General features: G+C 44.6%; 1 protein-coding gene across 4 annotated transcripts in view; it reads left to right on the forward strand.

The window, feature by feature from the left end:
• SLC35F2 (solute carrier family 35 member F2) overlaps window positions 1-26,985 on the forward strand; it is a 64,088-nt gene that overhangs the window by 14,524 nt on the left and 22,579 nt on the right. For all 4 annotated transcript variants that reach the window (XM_058663955.1, XM_058663956.1, XM_058663953.1 and 1 more), the window contains 2 exons: window positions 24,284-24,459; window positions 26,679-26,806. In XM_058663955.1, the coding sequence (XP_058519938.1) occupies window positions 24,284-24,459; window positions 26,679-26,806 (304 nt within the window). The remainder of the gene's footprint in view (window positions 1-24,283; window positions 24,460-26,678; window positions 26,807-26,985) is intronic.

Below are 26,985 nucleotides of genomic sequence, written 5' to 3' on the forward strand. Positions count from 1 at the left end.
TCAGATTGTTAGAACAGTGCTTGGTAGAGTCCCCTCAGTGAGTGTTGGAAGCCATTATTATTATCAGCATTACTATTATTACAAGGCATTGAGCGGCTCTGTGTGTGTACAAGAGGACTAAAACATCCCTGACAGTCCCTAATCTAGTAGCACAGACACATCATGTGAGACCTGCAGGCAGAATGTAGAGAGGGGAAAGGACGGTTGCAACCAAAATGTCGTAGGGATTTGGAGGGCATCGTTGTGGCACCCTTATTATTGTACTTATTCCCACTTTTCTATGGTAAAGATTCCAATTATTTTATTTTCATAGCGTGGTGGAATTGAAGGAACACAGACTTTAGACACATTTGGATTTCAATCCAGTCAGTGCTGCTGTTTATTTGCCCTGTGAACTGGGTTAAAAGATTTAAGCTTTAGCAAAATGACTCCTGTGTTATAGTGTTGGGGAAATCCAGGAAGTTGATTTAACCTAGACCTCAGAACAGTAGCTGATGCTTCATTTTAGTGTATAGGGGGTGAGAGGGCAGTAATGTGCTTCTCCTGTATTCCTGACTGTTTAGGAGTCTTAGCAGGACACAATGTAGCAGAACAAACGGCAGGATTTACTTTTTTTTTTTTTTTTTTTTTTTTTTTTTACTTTCGTTGGTTTGCATGGAATTAATATCTTCGTTTCAACTTACTGGCATGTTTTTTTCTTTTTCTGCCTGGAAAATTGCATTGTTTTTGTCTAGGGTGGCTCCTGCTCAGCTTTACCTACAATTTTTAATAGAGGCTTTATTTGATGTGATACCTTGTTGTTAAGGAAATTCATGGAGATGAATGTAAATAGTTACAACTGATTCAAGCATTGTTTAATAGTATCACATGCATTTTTTTTTTAGTCTCTTAGTTTTCTACTGCTGTCATAATGATTAATAGTTAACATACCAATTTGTTATAAGCGGTGGTAGGTCAGAAGGCTAGTGCAGGTGTCATGAAGACAAAATCCAAAGCCAGTGAGCTTGTGTTCTTCTCCAGACACTCTAAAGGAGAATGGATTTCCTTGACTTTTCCAGTTTTCAGGCTCCCTGCTTTCCTTGGCTCATGACCCTCTTCCATTTCCAAAGCCAGCCACGTTACATCTCTGCTGCTCTTCCGTAGTCAACTCTCGCTCTGACTGAAACTGGAAGAGAGCCAGCCAAAGACTCCTGTGTCTGAATGGGTCTACCTGGCAATTTCAGGAAGAGCCCCCCCCATTTCAAGGTACTTAACCTTAATAACATTTGCAAAATCCCTTTGCTCTGTAAGGTAACTTATTTACAGGTGTGTGTGTGTATGTGTGTGTGTGTGTGTGTGTGGTAGGGGAATGGACATTTTTGGAGAATCATTATTCCATCTGCATTTAGTGATAGATATCTAAAAATGAACACATAAAAAAATAAGACCATCTAGATGTTGGTAAAACTGTAGCAAGAATTCATAAAATGTTTAGGTGACCTTTTCTCAGCCTTTTTAACTCGCAGGCTTTTCCACATACTTAGTGCATGACATCATCAGCCAAAAACTTCCACTGACTCTACCGTGCTGTTCCTCTACTGGGATGACCCAAACAAGAGATGCCCATCTTTTGTGATCTTCATTCTTCAGTCTCAGATGCATTATCCCATTCCACCTGTGCATGTCTTTGCCCTGGTGTATTCCTATGAGCATGGGGACTCTATTTCTCCATATTCTTAGAGTGTGGCACAGTGTTAGGATTCCTCTAGGTATTCCTCAAAATGCTTGTAAAATTGAACTGATCACCATTAAAGAAGTGGTAATACAAATCATTTTGGGCAGTTGAATCTGCCTTTCAGGTTTTCCCTGTTTCAAATAAGCAGGTAAGGAAGATTCTTGCACCTTGTAGCCTCTACGTAGAACTCCTGCAGTGGTGGGCTGCTTCAAAGCCCTCTCCCATCCAAAGACAGGTCCAACCTTTGGGTGAGTGTCCCTGAGGTGTATGAGCTCTCAAACCAAGCTGCAGCTTACCAGGAGAATTCTGTCCTATCTGCAGGTTCACTTACCTTCGACTATCTCAGATGAGGATTTGCCTGCTTTCTCTGTCTTCATTTGTATGTTTTAAGTTTTTGACACATTGAATAGTGCTGTCAGCTAGCATTCAGTGAATTTTCTGCTTACCTGAGTTTCTAGAAGATCTGATGTTGGTAGTTTGTGGGTTATTTGCTATGGGATGTAGTTGTGGATAATGTTAAATTGATAGAATTGTTTTAAGATATAATTGCATGGGCCCGGCGTGGTGGCCTAGCGGCTGGGGTCCTTGCCTTGGGCGTGTCGGGATCCCATGTGGTCACCGGTTCTGGTCCCGGCAGCTCCAGTTCCTGTCCAGCTCCCTGCTTGTGGCCTGGGGAGGCAGTCGAGGACGCCCCAGGGTCTTGGAGCCCTGCACCTGTGTGTGGGTGCCCAGAGAAGCTCCTGGCCCCCGGCTTCGGATCGGCACAATTCCGGCCATTGCGGTCGCTTGGAGGGTGAGTCATCAGATGGAGGATCCTCCTCTCTGTATGTCTGGCTTTGCAATGAAAATAAAATAAATCTTAAAAAAAAAAGATATAGGGCCCACGGCGTGGCCTAGTGGCTAAAGTCCTCGCCTTGAAAGCCCCGGGATCCCATATGGGCGCCGGTTCTAATCCCGGCAGCTCCACTTCCCATCCAGCTCCCTGCTTGTGGCCTGGGAAAGCAGTCGAGGACAGCCCAAAGCTTTAGGACCCTGCACCTGAGTGGGAGACCCGGAAGAGGTTCCAGGTTCCCGACTTCAGATTGGCACAGCACTGGCCGTAGCGGCTCACTTGGGGAGTGAAACATCGGACAGAAGATCTTCCTCTCTGTTTCTCCTCCTCTCTGTATATCTGGCTTTCCAAAAATAATAAATAAATCTTTAAAAAAAAGATATAGTTGCATGCAAAATTCCAAATAAAATGTATAGTAATCATAATTCCACAATAACTGCACAGATGTCAAATATATAATGTATATAAAGTAAACTCAAGTAATAATCAGTGCTCAGATGAAGGGTTGGGCTTCTATAGGAACAGATGGCATTTATATGGTCTAACTACATTCATTTCATCATTTCATCAACTCTTATTAGAGAAGGAAAGGGGATGTATCTTCCATTTATTTCCATTGGAAAGGCAGATCTACAGAGAGGAGATAGAGAAAGATCCTTCATCTGGTGGCTGACTCACCAAGGGGCCACTAGGGCCAGACTGAGCTGATCCGAAGCCAGGAGCCAGGAGCTTCTTCAAGATCCCTTACATGGCTGCAGGGTCCCAGGGCAGCTAGCCATCCTCCACTGCTTTGCCTGGCCACAAACTAGGGGCTGAATGGGAAGTGGAGCAGCTGGGACAGGGACTGGCATCCATATGGGATCCTGGCACATTCAAGTGCATTCAAGTGAGGATTCAGCCACTGAATCATTCACGCCAGGGTGGTGAAGTTGTGTTAGAGTCACATTGAAGGGCATGTGGCTACTGGCAACACTCTACATAGAGCAGCATCAGTTAGGCAATCCCTTTCACTTCTGAGACTTAATTTCTCTAGCTATGATTCCACAGCATTGGCAAATGCATCAAAAATCGAATAAGAAAAGTTTTTGTAAACTGTGAGGCACTATAAAAACACAAGGTATTCTGAAAGAGTCCATTAGCATTAGTGTAATAAATAAATAATACATGATGATGATGATGATGATGATGATGATGATGGATGCCCGTGGGCAATCCATGGAGCTTTAAGTCAGCAGTTTGGAAGCCTTGAAGAGTTGCTGGAGGATCACAGGCCAGGTGAACTGCGAATCCAAATAAGCACAAGGATTTCAAATGTCAAGGCTAAGTGTTCTGGTGTGTAGTTAGCCTTCTCTCACAGCCCTTCACTTTCCTGGTTCTTTTAAGGGAGAAAGTAGGGGCTGGCACTGTGGCACATTGGTAAAATCAGTGCTTGCAATGTTGGCATTCCATACGGGTGCTGGCTGAGTCTTGGCTGCTCCACTTTCTATCCAGCTTCCCGCAAATGCACCTGAGAAGGCAGTGGGAAATGACCTAAGTGCATAGGCACCTGCACCCACCTGAGAGACCTGGAAGAAGCTCTTGGCTTCTGGTTCTTAATACTCTGGGAGGCAGCAGGCAATGAATCAGGTCCTGGATTTCTGTTACCCATGTAGAAGGTCTGGATTGGATTTCTAGCTGCAGACTTTGGCATGTCCCAGCCCAGACATTACAAGTGTCTGAGGAGTGAATCAGTCGATAGAAAATGTTTGTCTCTCTGTTTCTCAAACAAATACATAAATAATTAGTTTTAAAAAGTTTTTGGTAGAATTAAGACGTAAGTTTACTTTAGTGTAAAAGTTCTGGAATCCATGCATTGTTCCATAAATTTTTAGAAGATCTCTTTTATTTATTTATTTATTTTACAAAAGTGCTTTATAATAGGATTTTGAATTTTATATTTGAGATGTTTACATAGTTGACCAAGGTGGGAAGAGTCAAGGATCCAGGGGATAGTGGGTAAAACACATTTTGTTTTTTCCTTCTTCTTATATATGGGGGAGAGAGGTATTCAAGAGGAGAAATCACGCCCAGCCTCCCAATTGCCACATTACCTGGGGAATGGGGAAATACCACCTGATGTCATCCAAGGGTCCCCATTGTGAAGCATTTTCTGAGGGTTCTGTTTATGTGGTTTTGATAATTCTGAGATGCTGATATTGCTACTCCATGGATGAGGAAATCCTTCCAAGGTTGATTGGTTGTCATAACCCACCTCCGAGTCTTGATTAGCCTAGCTATTTGCTGTCAGGCTTCACTGGGGTAGTTGATCAGTTTGTTCTGCCCTCCATCCTCAACAATCCAATGGGTGCTGTGGCCCAGCCCAACCCTGCCCAACACAGACTCGGCCCCCACATACCACAGGGTGACCTGCAGCTCAGTCAGAGTGACCCCCAATAACCACCACTGGACTGGTTCCCCCAGCTGTGGTTCTTGTGTCTGCCAACATGTGCACTGGACTGCTCTGTCTGCTCCACATCCCATTGGAATCTCAGATACATCATTGGGCATTGAAGCCTAACTCAACCTAACCAGCTTCACCCTCCAGTCCACACTTATGCCAGAGGGTGCCACCACCTGTCCAGCTAGGCCCGCACTCAGTCCTGGTTCTCATGCTCACCAGTGGGAGTTGCAGCCCATCAGAGTGCAGCCCACAACCTCCCCATGGACCTGCTCCCTTCCACAGATATTGCACTCTCCAGGGGACTCTGCAGTCTCTCCAGTCCCAGCACTTGCTAGCTGATGCTAGAGCAAAGCCCAACCAGCCTGCCCTAGCAGCCAAAGTCCTTGCCTTGGACGTGCCGGGATACCATATGGGCTCCATTCTTTTTTCTTTTCATTTGAATATTTTAGCAGATTATGGATAAATGTTAGCACTGCATATTCAGTTTTAAATTGTAAAGAAATGTTTATCCTTGCTTTCAATAGCTCTGGAGTACTCCTGTGTCTGTGTTCAGTTAATCCTCTATTGTTAAGGCTTGATTTTTTTTTTTGATTACCAGTGATAGTCAGAAATACTGTTAAGGTCTTTGAAGCATCCAAGACAGATTCTGAACAGCCCATGGATTGCTGCTGCTGCTTCTGTGTGTTCCTAGGGACTTGGAAACCCTAGAATCAGACACATTGCTTTAGCCTGTTGCTATTCAAAGTGTGCTCCATGGATCGACAGCGTAGGCATGACTTGAAAGCTTGCTCTGCCTGCAGAACCTCAGGGCTCTCTCTGAACCTATGAATTAGAAGCTGCAATTTAAGAAGAGCCTTAGGTGATTCACAGCACATTAAAAATTGAGAAATATTGGGCTTCAGTGGTGTTCTACAATACCATAGCCACTAGCTACATGTGATTATTTCAAAGAAAATGAGATAACATGAAAATTCAGATTCTCATTCACACTAGCCACCTTTTAAGTACTCAATAACCTCCTCTCAGACATTCTCACCATTGCGGTAATGTCTGTCTGCACAATGTTGGTCTGTAGTTACACTGTCCAATTTGGTGGCCACTACAATACCCACAAATGGCTATTTCAATTTAAATTAAATAACATGAAAAAATCAGTTCTTCACTCACATTAGCCCTGTTTAAATTACTCAGTAGCTTCGTATGGGTGTTGATGCTATTTTCTCTTCCAATGTCTAGTGCTTGTGAATTTACACTTAAAAAAAAGCCCACTCACTGTAGTATACATAAAAAAACCTCCTTTTTAAAAAAAAATTTGTTTTGACTTATCTGAAGGACTGAAAGAGATGAAACAGAGTTGGGACTCAAACCTTCAGTGTGGACTGCAGGCGTCCAGCCTCCACATTAAAGTGCGGCACCCCCCACCAATACTGTTTCTTTTTTTTTTTTTTTCCTTCCGTTGGAAAGTCAGATATACAGAGAGGAAGAGAGACAGAGAGGAAGATCTTCCATCTGCTGATTCACTCCCCAAGCAGCTGCAGCGGCTGGAGCCCAGCTAATGTGAAACCAGGATCACCAGAGCCTCTTCCAGGTGCAGGGTCCCAAGGCTTTGGGCCATCCTTGACTGCTTTCTTAGGTCACAGGCAGGGAGCTGGATGGGAAGCAGGTCTGCTGGGATTAGAACCGGTACCCATATGGGATCCCAGTGCTTGCAAGGTGAGGACTTTAGTCGCTAGGCTATTGCATCGGGACCCCAATTGTTGACGAAGGCTGTATTGAAAGTTATAGCCAGGGAGTGACCAAAAGCCTGGTCAGGTTAGAGGAAGAGATGAACTAAGAATTCTTGAGTTCCTCTCGTGGGGAGTGTGCTGGGTATTTTTGCACAGTTTACCTTGATTCATTTTTGCAACCTCCAAGGCCACATTGCCCTGATTGAAAAAACAAACAAAAAGCCTTTGTTTTGTTTTGTGAGTTTTTGAGGCTAACTGATTCAACTAAATGCCACTAATAAGGGGTAGAGTGAGGCCTTGTTCTAGGATACTTTCCATTATGTTCCGAAGAATGCTCCTTCCAAAGACCGCATGGTGGGACCCTGCTATCAGCTGCCTGCCCTGTGTCTTCTCTCCCTTGTTTCTCATTTCAGTCCAGATCCCCAATTCTGTCTCATTCCTGAGCTTGTGTTTTCTCCTCCATGCCATTCCTTGAGTTCAGGTCTAAGGGTCTTCTGTCTACAAATAGTGCTTATCTTAACCTGATGGCTTCTTAACAACTGTAGAACTTACTAATTTAATAAGCATTTACTGAACATCTATTGTAAGAAGTGATCCAACAAAAAGAAAACAGATTCCCTTCTAGCCTCTTGACTTCACTGTGGTTTAGCCAAAACTATTGAGGGCATTGGGAGAGTGGACCAGTGGATGGAAGAACTCTGTCTCTTTGTTGGTTTGCCTTTCAAATAAAATTATGCGTGATCTTTAAAACTGCTAACTACTTATGTTCATTAAAAGTGGAGGCTACATTAATGGCTAGATCAGAGAATTTTTTATTTTTGGGAAGCCAGTTGCAGTGTGGGACCACAAGTTAAACCGCCTCTGGCGACACTGTATCCCCATATCAGCATCCCTTATGGTATTTTTAAAAATAGTAATTCATTTTATTTTTGAGGCTGTTTACATAGTTGACAGACGCATGCCCATGTGGACCACCAATTAGGGCTGGGAGGGTGGAGGAATGGAGGAAAGGAGATGAGGCAACTGCCCCAGTCTCCTTTTTTTCTTCCTGTGTTTGAGGAAAGTGGGGAGAGAAAGGGAGTGGACTGCTCCCAGCAGCCCAACTGCATCAGTGCCTGGAGTTGGGGATGGCCACTTGATGTCATTCTAGGGTCCCCAATGTGGAGTATGCTCCAAGGGTACTGCTTAAGTCTTTTTGGATAGTTCTGAGATGCTGGTGATTTTGTTGCTTCAAGGTTGAGGAAATTCTTCCAGGGTCCGCTGACTAACATAGTCCCCCTTAGAGTCTCAATTCGCCCAGATAATTGCTGTCAAAGCTTGGCCTGGAGATCTGTCCAATTTGTTCTGTCCTCCAGGAATTAGATGTCCTCTGCAGGTTTCAAGGAACTGGTTGTCATGTCCCCCATGAACATCTGGGCATGCCATCCACTGCAAAGGCTTCAGCAACTGAGGAGACCCAGTTCTGACACATGCACTCCACAATCAGGCCACACATCCTGTGATCTTCACTGTGGTTGGAGTTCTGAGTCCAGAGATGCAGCTGAGGAGATAACCAAAGAAACCTCACCAGAGGTGACTCCAGACCTGACTTGTGTGTGCCAGCCATTGTGGGGTCCAGCTCAGTCTGTCACCCACATCAGCCTATACACACTGATGGTTGCAGTCACCTGGTCAGTTCTATCCCTAGCCCCATCTCATACTTAAACCAATGGACGCTGTGACTTAGCCTAACCCTGCCTAGCACAGACTCAGCACCCACATACACCAGTGGAAACTACAGCCTTGTTGGAGTGACCCCCAGTTATCCCCACCAGTCCCACCTCCAGTCCCAGTTTCTGAGCATGATGATATGTGTAGCAGACTGGTCAAGTCTGTCCTGCATCACATTCAGCTCTCATACACATCAATGAGTGTTGAATCCTAGTTCAGCCTAACTGACCCCACCATCCAGCCCTCACTCTTGCCAGCGGGTCCAGCCAGGCCGGCTACCAGCCCTGGTTTTCATGCTCACCAGTGGGAGCTGCAGACCATCAGAGAGGTGCCCATATTTTCCTACTAGGTCCATTCCCAGCTCCAGCTCTTACCGTCTAGCCTGACAGGATTTGCCCCCAGCTGCAGTACCTGCTAACTGTTGCTTGTGGCAAAGCCCAACCAGCCTGCTGTTTGGATCATGCATGCACCAGTGGACATGGTCACTTAGCCCAGCCTGGCTGTCCTCCTAAACCAGTTCACATGCATGCCTACAGGCTCTGTAGCCCTGCCTAGCCTGGCCCCAGTCCCAGTCCTCATGCTCACCAGCAGGAGCAGTGGCCCAGCAGGAAAGTCTTCTTTGCCCTCCTACAGGACTTGCCCTGCCACCTGGGTCTTAGTATGTGCTGGTGGGAGCTGTGGCCCAGTGTGGCATGGCCTACCTTTACCATTCACTGGTGAAGACTGCATCCTGGGATGGCCCTGGCTGCCCCAAGTTCCATCTCATGCTGGCAGGTCCTACAGCCTATCCCAACCTGGAATGCTCCCGGTCTTGGCTCTAATATGAACTGGCTGGTGTTGTGGCCAGCCCGGCCTGTTCTGCACCCATGCTGGTTCTCACATCTTCCAGTGCGTGCAGTGAACTGGCACAGCCTGGCCTAGCCCTAGACCTGATCCTTACTTGGACTGGGCTGATCCCAGCCTAGGTTCTTGTGCTTACCTGCAGGGATTATGTCTTGATTTAGGGGTTCCCCAAACTTTTCTACCAAGTCACCTCCCAATCACAAATCTTGCACACACAAGTAGGTTTTTTTTTTTTTAAAGATTTATTTATTTTTATTGGAAAGTCAGATATACAGAGAGGAGAGATAGAGAGGAAGATCTTCCATCCGATGAATTGTTCCCCAAGCGACCTCAATGGCCGGTGCTGTGCTGATCCGAAGCCAGGAGCTAGGAACTTCTTCCACATTTCCTACATGGGTGCAGGGTCCCAAGGCTTTGGGCAGTACTTGACTGCTTTCCCAGGCCACAAGCAGAGAGCTGGATGGATTATGGGGCTGCTGGGAGTAGAACCCCATATGGGGTCCTGGCACATTCAAGGTAAGGACTTTAGTTGCTAGGTTACCACACCGGGAATGCAAACAGATTCTTGACCCACCTCCTCTCCTGGCAGCAACATCAGCCTTGCCCAACTGGCCCAGACCCATTCTGACTCTTAATGTTGGGTCCCTGACTGACCCATCCCCAGACCTAGCTCTCACATGGTTCCCTGGGTGTTGAGACCTAGCTCAGCCAATACTACACCCACCCTGGCTCTTGTGAGCATCAGCAGGTGCTAGCACACCTGACCCAATCCACATGCATGCTGAGTGATACTGCAGCCACGTTCCGCCCAGTTGACTGTCTGCTTGCCTGCTCTTATGCTCACCTTGCAACTGTAGCCCAGCCAGGGTGTCCCCTTAGTTCTCCTGGCAGTGATTTCTTTGACTCACCCAGCTTAACCCATCACCCATCTTGGCGTTTATCACTAGATGCTGCAGCCTTCTCCAAGTCCAATTCTCACTGGTGGGTGGTGAAGACTAGCCCTACCTAGCCTGTCCCCATCCCTGGCTTTCATGCAAATCAGTAGGTGTGATAGCCTAGCCTAGCCTGGCATGACCTGTGACCCATCCTGACTCCCGTACATGCCGGTATGTGATAGTTTGGCTTGACCCTATCCACCCGCCCCCAACACTCACTGAGCCAACTCACATACCTGCTGACAAGCAAAGCAGCCCTGCCCAACCTGACCAACACCCACCCCTGACTCAGCTGCTCACCAGTGGGAGTGATGGCCCACCAGAGTTCTCCAGGTTCCCCCACCAGGCCTACCTCCAGACCCAGATCTCACATATGCCAGTGGAAGTGAACCAGCTGACTCAAGATCTCTCTTTCTCTTGCTAGCTCTGCCTCTCAATAAATACATACATAAATCATACATGAAATGTATTATTTTTAATTGACAGGTGGCAATTGTATATGCTTATGAGGTACAGCATAAGTTGATATATTTGTTATCTAATAGTCAGCTTAGGACATTTAATATCTCCATCATCTCAAACATTGATTATTTCTTTGTGATGGCAACAAAATGCCTTAGAAAAGTGTGTTCCCTGAGGCCAACCATGGACCTTATGGATATAGTTTTATGCTCTTCGAGCTCCCATCGTGGAGGCCTGGCAGTAGTCTGTGTCCTCTGGCTGCTGCTGACTTGCCCTAATGGCCTCTGACGTGTGATAAGAACCACATTACCTCTGAGGGCTTTGGCTTTTGGCTGGCTACCACTTTGCGTGCAGAACAGCTTAGCAGAGTTCCTTCTCAAAACACATAGTTTCTGTCTGCAGAATTCCTTGAATTTAGCTGGTTTAAACTCCACATTTTAGTGAAAGTATTTGTCTTTCTGCATCTGGCTTCTTTCAGTTAACACTACAATCTCCAGGCCCGGCTATGCTGCTGTAAATGGCTGGCAGGATTATATTATCTTTGTAATTGCTGAATAACATCCCATTGTTTCCATACCACCTTTTCTTTATCCATTCACCCACTGATGGACACTTAGGTCAGCCACTGGAAATTATGCCACATTCAAAATGGGTGTAATGATGTCTTCTTCAAATTCTGATGTCAAATCTTTCAGATATATGTTCAATAGTGGTATTGCAGAAATATTTGAACTGTATAAATGCAAAGGTAGAAATAAAATGGGTGATCTAGGTTGCCAGATACTGTCTAAAAAATCTACTGGTGAATTTGTTTTTGAGCTCATTTACAATATATTTTAAAATATCCGAGAAACTGAAGCTGAGTAATTTATGTGCCAATGTGAAGACTTGACTTAAATTAGTATTTCTTTGTAGCTTCGTAATACAATTTTTTGGATGTGATGTTATTATTCTCTACCAGATATTTTCAGGTAGAAATCCATGATGTGTGCATTTTCAAATCTTCCCAAATTTACAGTGTTCTGTAGAACTCTTTTTAGCACCACAGATGTCTTTAGTTGGCAACATGAAATGTAGCAACACAGACTTACTGGACATAAAGTGAGGTAAATGTGTGGCTTACATTCAAACAATACATTTTACCAGTCATCTGGAGCATTTTTCTCACTTCATATAAAAAGGAGAAGCTAGTGTATTGATTTGTCATCCTGATTGTGTCTTAGACTCATTTAGGGAACTCTTAACAATAGCCTGGTGTTTGGACTCCACCTACTGAGAAGCTGATTCAGTGGGGTCTTGGTGTCAGTTAAAAATTTGTGTGTGTGTGTGTGTGTGTGTGTGTGTGTGTGATTTATTATTTTGTTTGAAATACAGAGTGATAAAGGGACACAAACAGAGACCTTTCAGTCACTGCAGGGCTGGGCCAGGCCGAAGCCAGGAGCTTGGAATTCAATCCAGGTCTTTTAAGTTGCAGGGCTATGGGTAGCAGGGACCTGCTGCCTCCCAGTGTGTGCAGTGTAACCGGAAGCTGGGAGCTGAAGTAGGGCCGGGGACTCTGAAGTGGAATGCGGTTATCCCAAATGGTTGTCCTATCTGAGGTGCTGAATGCCTACCCTGGCATCCATGTGTTGCTTGTGTTTAATATACGTCTAAGTAGGGGACTGCCTTTCTAACATAAAGTTGCAAAGGAGGAGGAACTAAAGAAGGGAATGGAATGAATGGATCGCATTTTTCGGTGTGTATTATGTAAAACCAATGTTTGAAGAAGACAGAAAACTTAGATGATTGCTTTCCCTCTATACCTGAGTCTTCCTGAAATTGTTCAAAAGTCTGTGACTGATGGTGTCCTGCTCTGCGAGCCCTCTCCAGAAGTCCTGGGTATTCCCACCCTCACACTGACTGCAGGTTCAGTTCTGTTCTCACACTTTCCTATTCTGTAGTAGGTCTGTATTGTCAGGTCTGCCTCGCCAACTGGACAGGACAGCCTTAGGATGTTACCAATGGCAAATATCCTTTCAGCACTGCCTGGGGGCCATGTGCTGCGCCAGTCACAGCAAATCTCATAACCCAGTCCCCTTGGAGTCTTGTGAGAGGAGTCATGAGCAGCCTTGTGGATGCCGTCATAGAGGGGTGTGGTATTTTGCAAGAGCACATAGCATAAGCCTAGTGATCTGGTCTGAGGAGAACGAGAATTTGGGAGGTGGAAACTGTGTCCTTGAGAGTTTAAATTCCTTGTCTCTGACACACATTAACACCCAGTAGCCTTTGTTGACTATGTGAGTGGTTGAATAGAAGATGGTCGTTTCACTGGAAAATGGACATGTGTGTATTTTGTTTTTTTAATAATTTATTATTTTTTAAAATAATGATTGCATGGTTGATCCGGGTGGGAAGTATCAAGGTTTGGGGAAAATTGGGTGAATTCGTTGCTTCCAAATTTGCAGTTTCTTCTTCTTGTTACTGCGGTAAGGAGAGAGACAAAGGGGAATACCATTCACGACTTTCCATACATTCCAGTACTTAGGGATGAGGAACTACCACCTCATATCAACCCAGAGTCTCAGTGTGTACATATTCTGTCCAAGTGGTTGGGATAGTTGTGAAATGCTGCCAATTTCACCAATCCAAGGATGATGTCGCCCTCCCAATGTCCATTGGCTCCATTCACCGAAATTTTTTGTTGTCATTGTCCAGTTAGTTCTGATCTTCTGTTACTGCACCAAATGTGCTGCCTTATTCTCCTTTTACACCAAGGCCTGTGTCCACTGCTCCACCTTTTTCATTTAGTAGGGCATGTTCTTGCTGGTGAGTCCAAGAGGCTGGACCAGGTGTCCCAAGCATTGCTGGATCCTCCATCCCTGGGGCTCATGAATCTGACTCCCACCTATTATGTGGGCCCTGGGACCCAGACCAGGAAACCCAAGTCTCTCCAGATTCCCCACCCCAGGGTTCACTAAACCAACATCCACCTGAAAGGTGGACCCCAGGATCTGGGCCAAGTGACCCACACCCTACCCATTCCCCTGTCCCTGGGGCTCAGGAACCCATCCCCCACCACCTAGGTGGACCCCATAACCTGAGCCAAGCTACCCTACCCCTGTCAGATTACCTGTCCCTGAGAGTCACGTACCTAGCCCTTGCTTTGCCCAGGCTGGCATGATTCGCCTCACCTAAGCTTCTGCAGTCCTATTGCACTGCCTGACCCAGTCTAGTCTGCCCTTTGTTCCCCCTCCTGTTGGTGGGTGCTGCAACCTATCCCAGCCTAGCCTGTTTTCTGTCCTAGTCCTAATGTGAACTGGCTGGTGTTGCGGCCCAGTCTGGCTCCTCCTGCCCCTATGCTGGTTCTCATATCTGCCAGTGGGTGTTATGTGCTGGCTCAGACTGGCCTGTCCCCAGACTTGACCCATATGTATGCCAGCGGGTACTGTAACCTGGCATGGTCTAGTCTGTTCCTTGCCTTGCTTCTTGCACTCTCCTGCAGCGTCTGTGTCCCAATGAAGGAGTTTCCCAAGCTCCTCCATCGAGTCCTCCCAGTGGCAGTTTTCGTGCATACCTGTGGGTTGTTGATCCAGGTTGATTTTGTCCACCTCCTGTGGAGAACAGTGGCTTTGCTCAGCTGGCCAAACCCATTCTGATTCCTGTTGTTGGTTGTTGTAGTCCTGCGTTACCTGGTACGCACCCATACACAGCTTTCATGTAGTTCAGTGGGAGTCAAGAACTAGTCTGGCCAGTTTTACACCCAAAATGGCTCTCATGAGTACCAGTGGGGGCTGGAGTTAAGCTCAATCCATCGCTCTACCACCCCAGTGTACACCCATGTCAGGGTAGTCTTTATTCATGTACAGGCACGCCTGCTGCACTCAGTCCTACTCTCGTTCTCACCAGTGGGAAGGCCAACCCATCTGGGGCGCCTCCTTAGCTCCCTAACAAGGTCTGACCCCATCCTCAGTTCTAGGAGTCAGCAGAGATTGCAGTTCCTTCCACAGGGGTAAGGTCACATTGCCCCCACAGATTCTGCTGACAGACCAGCTTCTTTACTCTTCTTGTTCACCTTTTCAAATCACTTTGGTATGGGTCCCCTACATGCATGTACATGCCTGGACTTTTCAAAGGAAGTCCCTCAGCTATAATTACTTAAATGGGCATAAAAACCAAACATCGTTTGGGGAGGGATGGGAAGAATCCAAGTACCTATGAAACTGTGTCACATAATACAATGTAATTAATGAATTAAAAATAATAAATAAATAAAAAAAGAAAAAAAAAACAAACATCATCTCCCACTGCCACCTGTGTGATCCCATCATCCCACATTAAGTCATGACACTCTAACCATGAGGGTGCATCCCTGGGCTGCCCAAGGGGCTTCGTCCTGCCCCTTTGGTGCCTGGGCCGCCTGGCTACGGTACCTGTGCAGGTCAAAAAAACCTGGCCTCCAGGATTGGGTGGTCTCAGAAGCCTGCCGAGCCCCCTCCCCCAAGGGAACCAGTGTGCTTAGCTCTTTGTACTGTGTGCCAGCCATGTGTGTGTTTTGATGAGGAAGGGGTGTTGGCTTTGGGTTTTCTGAGAGAAAGAAGGAAGAAATAAAGTGACTCAAAGTCTTGTCTTTGGCCAATTACATTTTAGAATTGTGGAATATCTGTCTATCCAGATGATAAAGTGGTTGGGGCTGACCTTCCTCTTCCACTTGTCTCCCTGTTTTCTCACTCCTACCCCTGGTGACTCCAAACTCTGTTTGCTGTGCTTTGTGGTGTCCTGGCTCTCACAGCATGAAGGTGCCGTGGGAAAGACATCTTGGAGTGTGCACCACATCCTGCCATTGAAGTTCACTTCAGTGTCAATTCCACTGGAAAAACCCTGATAGGATATGTCCCAAGGTCAGACGTGTATGGCCTCTGGAAGCTTGTCTTAGGCAGGAACTGGTTTGGTTTCTGTGTACAGAGCCTCCAAGTTCAGTATTCACCAGAAGCAGAATCATGTGATACCATGCAAACATACCTGTAAGGGAAGTGAAAAATAACCAAAATTGTTTTGACTCCTATCTCGTGTTTCTCTGCAAGTCTGAGTGTTTTTCTGTTTTCTCCCTGTGTTCGATTTCTGTCCCCTGCAGCTTCTGATCTGTCTCTCTTGCTCTCGCTTACTCTCACTACTCCATTATAGATGAGGTCATTAAGATTTGAAGCCAACAGAAGTACATTCCTATACTTTTACATCTTCATACTCAATTTGTGAATCTCCTATTGTTTCTTTAGAAGATTGTTATCCTTTATAGTTGGAGGACAGCTTGCTTATATTGCTATTTTAGAATGCAAATGTGAGCTTATAGGAGAAATTTTTGTCAATTTGTGAACAAGGCTCAGAGCTTGCACACTTCTTATTCTCACTTTTTTTCAAATTTCTAATTGCTTTCAAATCCATTACTGGATGTGAAAACTGGTCTGCATATGATTAGGTCATCAGCCACTTGATTAGATTTTATGTGCCTTCTGCTTGGCGCATCTAATTCCATCATGATACACTGGGAAGCAGTGTTACTTTGGACAGGAGAGATCAGGCTAGCCAGCTCCCTTCTTTCCTGGTAGCAAGGTAATATGCAAGGATGTGTTGAAGGGTTTTCTGGCCAAAGTTCTGCTGTAGAATCATCATGGAGAGGTAGAAGGAGTGAAGTGAGGGAAGGGGAGTGCGGAGGAAGATACACAGATAGAGAGCAACCCTTGTTATTGCAGAAGCAGGTGCTGTCTGAGGAGAGCAGGTGTTCCCTGGCCAGGCGATTGGGGCATTGCCTCTATTCCTGTGTGGTCTTAGGTGAAATGCTTCCCTCTTCTGTACCCCAGTCTGTCCTCAACTTTAAAAATAATGATATGAGCACCCAAGTTCTGATTCTGAAACTCTTCTGGGGAGAGAGAAGGATTTCCCTAAATTCTTTTCCTAAGTGAATTTCAGTTCTTTGAGCCAATCTTTTAATGGCTAAGATCGTTGACTTTTTCTGCCTTTGATAACAGTATGCGTGTGGGTGAATCAGGAAACTACTGAGTGATTTTGAGTTTAATCATTCTTTTACCAGGGTTGATGGGGTGTCCTGTTAAGAATGTGTGCTGTGATAGTATTAGAACAATGAAACACCTGAGAATTGGAACCATTTCCCTGGCCAGGTGCCCCTCCATGCCTGATTCCTGAGGAAGTATGTGACTGAGAACAATGACATATGATGGCTTTGGCTACATATTCCTGTAGACTTCTAGTGCGCTACACAGGACCAAATAGTAAATTTATTTTGTCTAGGGTAGGTCATTCCCAAACCATGAATCTGTGCAAAGCATTTCTTGCCTTCAGTAGGAAGTGAGCACAAGAAAGAGCAAGCCCGAATCTGTCTGGTTTTGTCAGCCTTTGGCAGGTAGAGCACGCCTAGAGAAAAGAATGCTCTGTACTGCAAGTGCTTACTGCTTTGCTCATGGTGGTGAAGATGCCCTTCCAAATCTTTGTAACACGGCTTGGTTTGGCTTGTTCTTGCTGTCATTCCTCTCTCGTGAAGGGTGGAGGTTCTTCTGTCCCTTCTTTTTGGGCATTAACATACTACTAATAAAAATCCGTTCGAGAACAACATAGCAAAAGCAAATGAAATTGAGGGCGTTTGTGCTCTACGATCAACAGTTCCACTCAGGTAAGTCTCCAGAGCAAATGAGTGTCTTTAAACTCCTTGACAGCAATAAGAAGTCATTCTGTCTTCATGGAGCTCTGAGTTTATTCTTGCCAGGATTAAAGGTAATTAGCCGGTCTCTCTCCAGATGCCTCCTGTGGCCCTCATCATGCCATCCTGGGTTCTGAGGAAACTTGGCTTCGTCTACCTCTAACGACCCTATCGCACCACTTTTCTGAAAGATAGAGAAACTCTTAGATTTGAGGCGTCTTCACAAAACTCATGGACAATGCATACTATGAAAAAAACTGCATGGATTTTAGAATTTTGGGCACCAAAACAAACTTCTGTTTTAATCTAGCCCCATGAACTTTTTGAAGTATTCTCCCACGCATGTCTGGATACATATGCAAGATTACTTGTAGAAACATTGAGAATAAACAAATACTCATCCGCAAAATGGATAAAGTAGACTACTATAGAGCAGTGAAAAGGGACGAAGTAGTTCTAGTGTGTGGATGTGGATGAGTTTGTCAGTGTTGATCACAATAGCAAGTTTCAGAAGTACATATTTTGTATGCAGAATTCTATAAAATTTCAGAACAAGGCAATTGTACTTATTGCTTAAGGAAACATAAATATTGACTTATAAAATACGTGAGAGTAGCAAATACCAAGTTCTGGAAATACCTGATCCTCTTATCTCACTGAAGGCCTTAGGTCAGGAATAACATTGGGAGAATATGTTGATATTACTAATATCTTGTTTTCAAAAAACAATTATTTATTTTCATCTACTTGAAAGAGAGAGAGAGAAAGTCTTTTGGTCTTTTACTGTTGGTTCACTCACCCAGTGCCCAGCAAAACAGGCAGAGCTGGACCAGACTGACCTGGAGCCTGGAACACTGTTTGCGTCTCACCATTTGGTCCATTTTTTTTTTCATTGGAAAGGCTGGTCATCTTTCTCCAGAGATGAATGTTGAAATGTCATTGGAGGTGTGCCATGCAACATAGCCAACCTGAACATCAGAAGATCAGTAACAGTGCCATCCAACACAGGCTCTAGTTATCAAATTGGCTGCGGCTGGTTCTGTCCAACTTTTTCAGAGACCTTGAAAATACAGCTCAGCAGATTTCTTTGGCAAAAGCAGTTATGGGATTGCAAGTTATGCAACAGGCTGGTGAAAACTAGCATGGGCTGTAACTCTGTGAGGTAGCCACAGGAAGCTTTCTATTAAACAAGGGAGAAGGAAGCCTCTGTTGTCCATGGATTCACAGACAGAGATCTCTGATTTTAATTCATGCTTGTACAAAATCTGGAAAACCCAGAAAAATATATGAGAAGGAAATGAGTAGACCCAAAATGTTCAATATTTAATGTATTTTCTTCAAGCAAACTTATTTTAAAAAATTATTTATTTTTATTGGAAGGACAGATTTACAGAGCAAGAGAGACAGAAAGATTTTGCATCTGCTGGTTTACTCCACAACTCGCAACAACAGCTAGAGCTGAGCCAATCCAAAGCCTCCAGGAGCCTGGAGTTTCTGGGTCTCCCATGTGAGTTCAGGGTCCCAAGGCTTTGGGCCGTCCTTTACTGCTTTCCTAGGCCAGAAGCAAGGAGCTGGATGGGAAGTGGGGCAACCGGCACATGAACTGGTGCCCACATGGGATCCCTGCGTGTACTTACAAGGTGAGGATTTAGCAATTGAGCCATCGTCGCGTTTTCTGCTGCCTTGCAGGATACATTAGCAGAGAGCTGGATAGGACGCAGAGTAGGTAGGACTCAAATCCACACTCTGCTATTGGATGTGGGTATATGAAGAGGTGCTGCAGCAACTGCCCCTACATAATATTTTATTTCTTAAGCTGCCTGGTAGCTATGTGGATATTTGTGGAATCTATATTATTTTGTTATATTTTAAATATTTTATAAGAATTTTTAAAACATGAAAAAAATGAAATAAGCTGTGAGAGAGTGGGCAGTGATGGGGCTGACAAACAAAGCAGGATCTGATGGTCAGTTGCCTTCCTGGCTGTTTTTAAAGTTTGGCTTTCACCCAAGGGCAGAGAGAACTACGGAAAGGGTTTTAGCTGCAGGAGCCATCCCATCAGATTAAGATTCAGAACATCGACTCCAGGCATGCTGTGCAGATTGAATTTGGGGAGCGAGTGGAGCAGGAAGAGCAGTTACGAGAAAGCGACTGCAGCTCAGTTTCCTCTTGGCAACTCCATCTCCATCTGCCTCCAGAAGGTTCTCCCTTCTGGGCTCTCACCCTCCTCTCTGGCCAGGCCCCTTCATATATGTTTCTCTTCTTGCAGCCCTTTGATGTGGCTGTTTGTCAGGATACATATTAACTTATCTTTTTCTTTTTAAATGTTTATTTTGAAAGGCAGAGCAACAGGAAGCTTGAGAAAGATTATTTGTCTACTTGTTGATTCCCCAGATGCCCCAGTCCAGCTTGGGCCAAGTCAAAGCCTTGTGTCTGGAACCTGTTCTGAGTCTCCCAGGTGGGTGACAGGGACTCAAGAATTTGAGCCATCACCTGCTGCCTCCTGGGACATGGATCAGAAGTGGAAGAGCTTTCCTTATGAAGGACTACACCATTGTAGTAAAATGGGGAAAATCTGTTGGGGGGGGTGGAAGTTTGGGAGGGTAGTCCCAGCCTACATGAAATTGTACCACATAATTCAAAATTCAAAATAAAAATATATTAAAAAAAAAAGTGGGAGAGCTAAGACGAACTAGGCCCTCGAATATGGGATGCAGGCATCCCAAGTGGAGGTTCTGACCGCTGCACCAAACGCTCGCCATTATCCCTGGAATCTGACTAACCATGTTGTGATCCAGAAAAGTTGGTGTTATCCTGGACTTCTGTGTCTCTGTCAGTGTGCTGCTTTAACTGGCTTCTGTGTTAGGAATAAAGGGTAAGGTTTTGCTGTGTGCTCTGATGTACTTGGGAACCTAGTGAATTGCACCTAAGACACAACACTGGTGAAGGAAGAGAGGTGTGTGTCTGGTGCACAGCTGGCAAGGTTCGAAGTCCAAATGGCACCGGGTTGGCTTCGCCTCTGCTGAGGAGTCCATTGTGGCTGGTGAAACGCCTGGACAGAGCGTTATACGGCAAGGCAGGAAGCAGAGGTCAGGCCCAGACCATGAGCATTCCCTCCCTAAGTCGTGTTCCCAGTGACCTAAGGGTCTCCATTAGCTGCCACTGTTTATGTCGTGATTGCATAATATCATTAACGTTAAGACTTGGAGAACTAAATTGAATTTGGCCTGGGATCAGGAGGTGGGAAGGGAACTAATACTTAAACCATAGCACCCAGGGATGCTCAGTTCTTGCTTTGCTGATCATTTTTCTCTTTGCTCAGAACATTCTAGTGATCTCACAATTGGCAAGAGTAGGTGCCAAGTGACATAAGAGATGTCTCGTGATGCCATTTTGATCTGTTATTGGCGGATTTTCCATCCTTATCTACTGCTATTTCCCTTTTAACTGCAATTGAATCGACCCTTTTGAAATTCCTGAATGTGTCATTGTTTTAGGGCTTACTACCTTGGTATATGGTGTTTCTTCTGCTTGGAATACTTTTCCTTATCTTGCCTTTCTGGTGAGCTCTTGGAATTCTTATTTATTTATTTGGCAAGGCATGCCATTCTTTTTCTTTTCTTTCTTTTTTTTGAAGATTTATTTCCTGGGCTTGGCACAATCAGGCTCAGTGGCTAAGTCCTCGCCTTGCATGCATTGGGATCCCATATGGATGTTGATTCGTGTCCTGGCTGCTCCCTGCTTATAGCCTCAGAAAGCAGTGGAGAAAGCTTCAGAAAGCCCGGACCCTCGGGACCCTGCACCCATGTAGGAAAATTGGAGGAAGCTCCTGGTTCTTTACTTCGGATCGGCTTAGCTCTGGCCATTGCAGCTACTTGGAGAGTAAATCAGCAGAGAATACAGAAGATGTTTCTCTCTAACTCTGTTTCTCTCTGTATGTCTGTCTTTCCAATAAAAAAAGAAATCTTAAAAAAAATTTCTTGATTTGAAAGGTAATGTTAGAGAGGAGAGACACAAAGAGAAAGAGAGAGAATCTTCCATCTGCTGGTTCATTTCCTATAGAGCAACAATGGCCAGGACTAAGCCAGGCTGAAGCCAGGAGCCAGGAGCTTCTTCTGGGTCTCCCACATGGGTCCAGAGGTGCAAGGATTTTGGCCATTTTAAGCTGCTTTCCCAGGTGCATTGGCAGGGAACCAGATTGGGATTTGAACTGGTACTTTGGTTGCCAACACTACAGGCCATGGCTTAACCCGTTGTTCCACAGCACCAAAGGAGTTTTTGGAACTAGCCCATTTAGCATTTGTCTTGCTGCACTCCCCTGACTAGTGTATATGTCCATTCATTTGTGGAAACACTGGGGTGGTCTTTTCATTATTCTGACTTGATGGCCTAGCTCATGGTTAACTGTTCTACAAATGGACTTACCCGGCAAACTTCTTCCTTGTTTTCTTGTCCTTGTGCTGTGATGATGTGAGGTTAGTTATCACATTGTTGCTAAATATTCCAGCAGAAAAAGTACATTGTGTACTTTCAGAGATTCTGTGTTTTCTACAATTTATGGATACAAGGTATATATTTATTTAATGAAACCAAGTCTAAAAAAAGACATTTTCAAAAAACTGGGGAAAGAATGATAAAGAGCATTTTGAAGCTGGAAGAAACCCTGGGTGGTCTTTGAGGGAAAAGAATTACTCACTCTGGCAATTCTTTAGAAGCTTGCACATCTGGTTTGAATAACTGGCACCTCATCCCCCTCTGGACCTCCCTGGACGTATCTAACCTAAGCAGTTGGACTGCAGCGGTGGGCTGAACCTGGCGTTCTGGAAAAATCACCCAGCCGCAGAAAGATACCAGTGTCCGACCCCGCAAACTGTTGAGTAATTGTGCCTTAGGTCCTGGGAATTAGTGTTTTTAAAACTCTCCTGGGATGGACATTTGGTGCAAGGGGTTAAGTCACTGACACCTACATCCCATAATGAAGTGTGTGGTTTGAATCCTGGCTACTCCACTTCGGGACCGGTTTCCTACTAATGCACATCCTACTTGGAGGCAGCAGGTGACGGCTCAAGTGTTTAGGCCCCTTGCCATCTATGTGTTAGACCAACATTGAGTTCTGGCCCTTGGCTTCTGTCTGAGCCGGCACTGACTGTTGCAGCATTTGGGGAGTGAACAAGCAGATGGACGATCTCTGTCTGCCTCTCTCTTATTACCTTAAAGAGGAAAAGAAAAAGGAAGGAAAAGAAAAGCAAGGAAAGAAAAAGAACCAAGGAGATAAAATCCCCATTCTTGTTAATTCTAATGCACACCCGCTGTGGAGGACTAGTGCATTAGATGAACTCAGAGGTTTGACTCATAACAAACTCACATTTTCTATCTCTGTTTTCAGGCTTCCAGGAAGTAGTTGTGTAGAGAGAACATTTTAAAATTGTACTGCTCTCAGTTTCGGTCCTTGACCTTTGCAAGAACTGTCTTCAGCATCTCTTAAATTTCTTCCATGTAATGCATCAAGCTTTCACTCTTGCTGTCTCAGTCTCCTTGAGGCTTTAACAGAACAGTGAACATCCTGCCTGCTCTTCAAGGTCTCACCCCATCCCGACTCCCTTCACTTCGCTTGTGTTAATTTATTTTTAAAGATTTATTTATTTTTGTTGAAAAGACAAATTTATGGAGAGAAGGAGAGACAGAGAGGGAAAGATCTTCCAAACACTACCCTAAATTCCACAGTGGTTGGAGCTGAGCTGATCCAAAGTCAAAACTTCTTCCAGGTCTCCTATGTGGATACAGGGTCTCAAAGGACTTGGGCCATCCTCCTCTTTCCCAAGGCACTAGCAGAGAGCTGGGTTGGAACTGGAGCAGCTGGGACATGAACTGGTGCCCGTAAGGGGTGCTGGTGCTTGCGGATGGCCAGTGCGCCAACCCCTCTTGTGTTAATTTAAAGGAGTTCTCTCGTTTGGTGAATTCAACTACTTACTTGCTCAGCTCTTGAGATTTGTTTTTGGTCGTTGCCTCTGATAGGAAGAAGTTTGCCTCCACAGATGCAGCAACCTCCAGGGGGCCAACGGCGCTTGTCTGCATCGCAGTACTGCTTCTCCATGCAGTTTCTGACACCGTGGAATTGGTGACCTCTTCCCTCTTAAAATGTGTCTCTATTCTTAGCTTGTGTGTCTGTTTTATCTCCCTGACTGTTCTGCTTTGTTGAGATATTGAGGAAATTTCACATGTTTGAGCATGCATGGTGATTTAGTTATCCTTTTACATTTGTTCATTCAGTAAGTATTGAGTGAGAATCAGTTTTCCTTTGCTATATGACAGATGACCACAAATAGAGTGGCTTAAAGCAGCGTGTACTGCTTGTTTCACAGTTGTTGTTGGGCAGGCATCTGAGTGAGGTGAGGCTCTGCCCTGAAAACCAGGGTCTCCCATGTGCTGTAGTTCTGGTGTGGCCAGAAGCTGGAGTCTTCCAGCCTCCATGGTGTAATATGTCGACTGTGTTGAACATCCCTGCCTCTGCAGTGGCAGCTAGAGAAATCAAGTCCCTGGCAGACTGCAAGGAAGAGAAGATACTAAACATGGACTGCTTTAGAAGAGGATATAAAACTAGAGTGAACGTAGTGTCAATGAAATGACACACACACATTACACACATTTCTAATGGTGTTCGAAACAGCTAAGTGAGCAGCGTGATCTCATAAGTGGAATGTCATTGTAATGGTGGAGTTTGTGTGGGAATCGGGGAGGAGCATCAATATAAACAAGAATGAATGTAGCTCCTCACAATCCAACATGGTACTTTTGTCCTCATGGCAGCGATAAAATGAAATATAGAACTGCTTGGACTCGGAGGCTCCCTTTGTGTTTAGCTCTACAGTGCGTGTCAATGGTGTGTCGTGAGCTAGCTGTACGTGATTCTGACGCCTAACTTTGTTTTCTAGGGATATTCTGAAAACAATTGCTCTGGGCCAGATGTTGTCCCTGTGTATCTGTGGGACAGCCATCAGCAGCCAGTATTTGGCAGAAAAATACAAAGTGAACACCCCCATGCTTCAGAGCTTTATCAACTATTGCTTGCTGTTTGTGGTTTATACTATGGTGCTGGCATTTCGATCAGGTATGTCAAATGTGGGAGTTACCTTTCCAACAAAATTACCTTCATGAAAATGTTGACTTCCAGAACCCTTCCACCCCTGCCCACAGAAAAACCCACAAGGTATAACCAAGAACAAGAAACTGCAGCTATATTTACAAGTTATTAGAAAAATACGACATCCTTGAAGACCATGGAAGTGATGTCGGTAGATTTGTGCATAACCATCTGAATTTGTTGATTAAAATAAGTAACACCAGACTGTAACAGGTTAGAGGCTATAAAATTTTGAAAAGGTGTGAATCTGTTGAGTTTCATGTACCCTCCCCCTGTGGTTGATAAAATTAAGACACAGTATGAAAAGTGCTTGAAATATCAAAAACCTCATTTTTCAGAATGTATTTTTTACTTAAGTGGAGAGTACTAAAGGGGGCATTGTTTGCCTGTTGAACAAACCTGAATTTCTAGCAAAAACCAAGAGAAGGAATTAGTAAGGTATTAGTAAGGAATTAACATCCTTACCATTGGCTGCCTAAAACACTTTGGAACCATCATTAGATAATTATTTCTAACTGGAAATGGGAAAGAGTGAGATATCATTGGCTTTTGTGTATGTGTGTGTCAGGCCATCATTTTGGTTGCTTAAATCATCTCACATTGTGTATTAACTCATTAAGGCCTCACAACTCAGGAGAATATGATTATCATCCTCACTTTACACATGAGGAACCTGAGGTATAGAACACTTAAATAATTTTCTGTGGATCTTACAGGCAACCTGCTCTAGTACTCAACCCCTCTGTAGTAGAAACTGCCCATGTTGCAGCCTCAGAAGTTCCTCCCACAAGAGAGAGGCATGACATTACCAAATAAAGCAAATGAAATTGAATTCAGAGGTGTGAAGAGAATGGACATCTGAGATGGTGCAATCCCATTTTTATTATCTTTGAGTACCCACTTAAAATGGAACCTAATGTACCAGTTGTTTTGTTATGAATTTTATGAGTTGAGAGAAGTAACTCATTTTTTTTTTTAAAGATTTATTCATTTTATTACAGCCAGATATATACAGAGGAGAGACAGAGAGGAAGATCTTCCGTCCGATGATTCACTCCCCAAGTGAGCCGCAACGGGCCGATGCGCTCCGATCCGAAGCCGGGAACCTGGAACCTCTTCCGGGTCTCCCACGCGGGTGCAGGGTCCCAATGCATTGGGCCGTCCCCAACTGCCCTCCCAGGCCACAAGCAGGGAGCTGGATGGGAAGTGGAGCTGCCGGGATTAGAACTGGCGCCCATATGGGATCCCGGGGCTTTCAAGGCGAGGACTTTAGCCGCTAGGCCACGCTGCCGGGCCCAGTAACTCATTTTTTAAAAAATATAAAGTGGAGGCTGTGTGAGTGGGGATATGGTTTTTAGGAGGAAATGGAAGATTTAGCCAGGTCTTTAGGAGTTGTGAGTGGAAATGGTACCTGGTTAATAGTCTTACACACTGCTCATTCTGATGTCCCTGTGGCTCCCAGTATGTCATTGTGGTCCTCCCGAGGGACGGTCAGAGGTGCTTTTTGTTATCTTATAGAGAAGGCTAATTCTCTATTTTCGGGTTATTACTGCAATTTTGGTCTTAATGGAAACAACCTGATTGTGAATCTCACTGCTTTTATTTCTTAGTATGTTATCACATATGTGTACCAACTTCACATCTCCTGTGATGCTAGATTCTTTAGTGGGATTATGGTTAATCTGAATAAACAACAGTTAGAATGGTATTTCTATAACAGTACCACTAAGCCTTTTCCCTAACTTGTCACTGATGAGTACATCTTCCAAAAGAATGACCACTTGCAGAGGTTCTTTGAATAATCCTGTGATTGGAGGTCCACTGACTGGTTAATACACACAAACATAGGAAAACATTTCAGTTTATGTTTATGTTATAGTTTGTGGCTTGTCAGAAATGGTGACAACCAAGCTCCTATGTAAATACTGCATTACTATTGGAAAGCGATAGAAAACCTACCACTTTTTTCTGCTCTGTGGAACACGTAATCTACGTTGAAACTTCAGTAATGAGTCTCAAAAAACAATTGAATTTACCGAACTGCGAGAGTTTGGGTTATGAGTAACAGAAATTAGGTGTGACCTCTTTCAAAATGCACCATATACCCTTTCTTTGACTTACTAATTTGAAAATTATCAAAAGTTGTCAAAAGCAACAAGGACCAATTCAGTTTTTTCTCCACTTAGGTGCTGATAACCTTTTAGACATCTTGAAAAGAAAATGGTGGAAGTACCTCCTCCTGGGACTGGCAGACGTGGAAGCAAATTACCTGATGGTCAGAGCATACCAATACACCACTCTAACTAGTGTTCAGGTAAGGTGCGGTCCTCTGACCACTAGACTTTCACAGCTTCAAGAACATGAACTCCTGTTTGTTAGCCTGGCTGTATTGAAATTCTGTTTCACTTGTAGCAAACCCAAGCACAGGTGGATGTTATTTGTTTTCCAATAGAGCATATGTTCAGTGAGTAATGTTTATTGAAATTAGTGAAG

The sequence above is a fragment of the Ochotona princeps genome, chromosome 4 (genome assembly GCF_030435755.1).
Source record: "Ochotona princeps isolate mOchPri1 chromosome 4, mOchPri1.hap1, whole genome shotgun sequence".
Taxonomy (NCBI): domain Eukaryota; kingdom Metazoa; phylum Chordata; class Mammalia; order Lagomorpha; family Ochotonidae; genus Ochotona; species Ochotona princeps.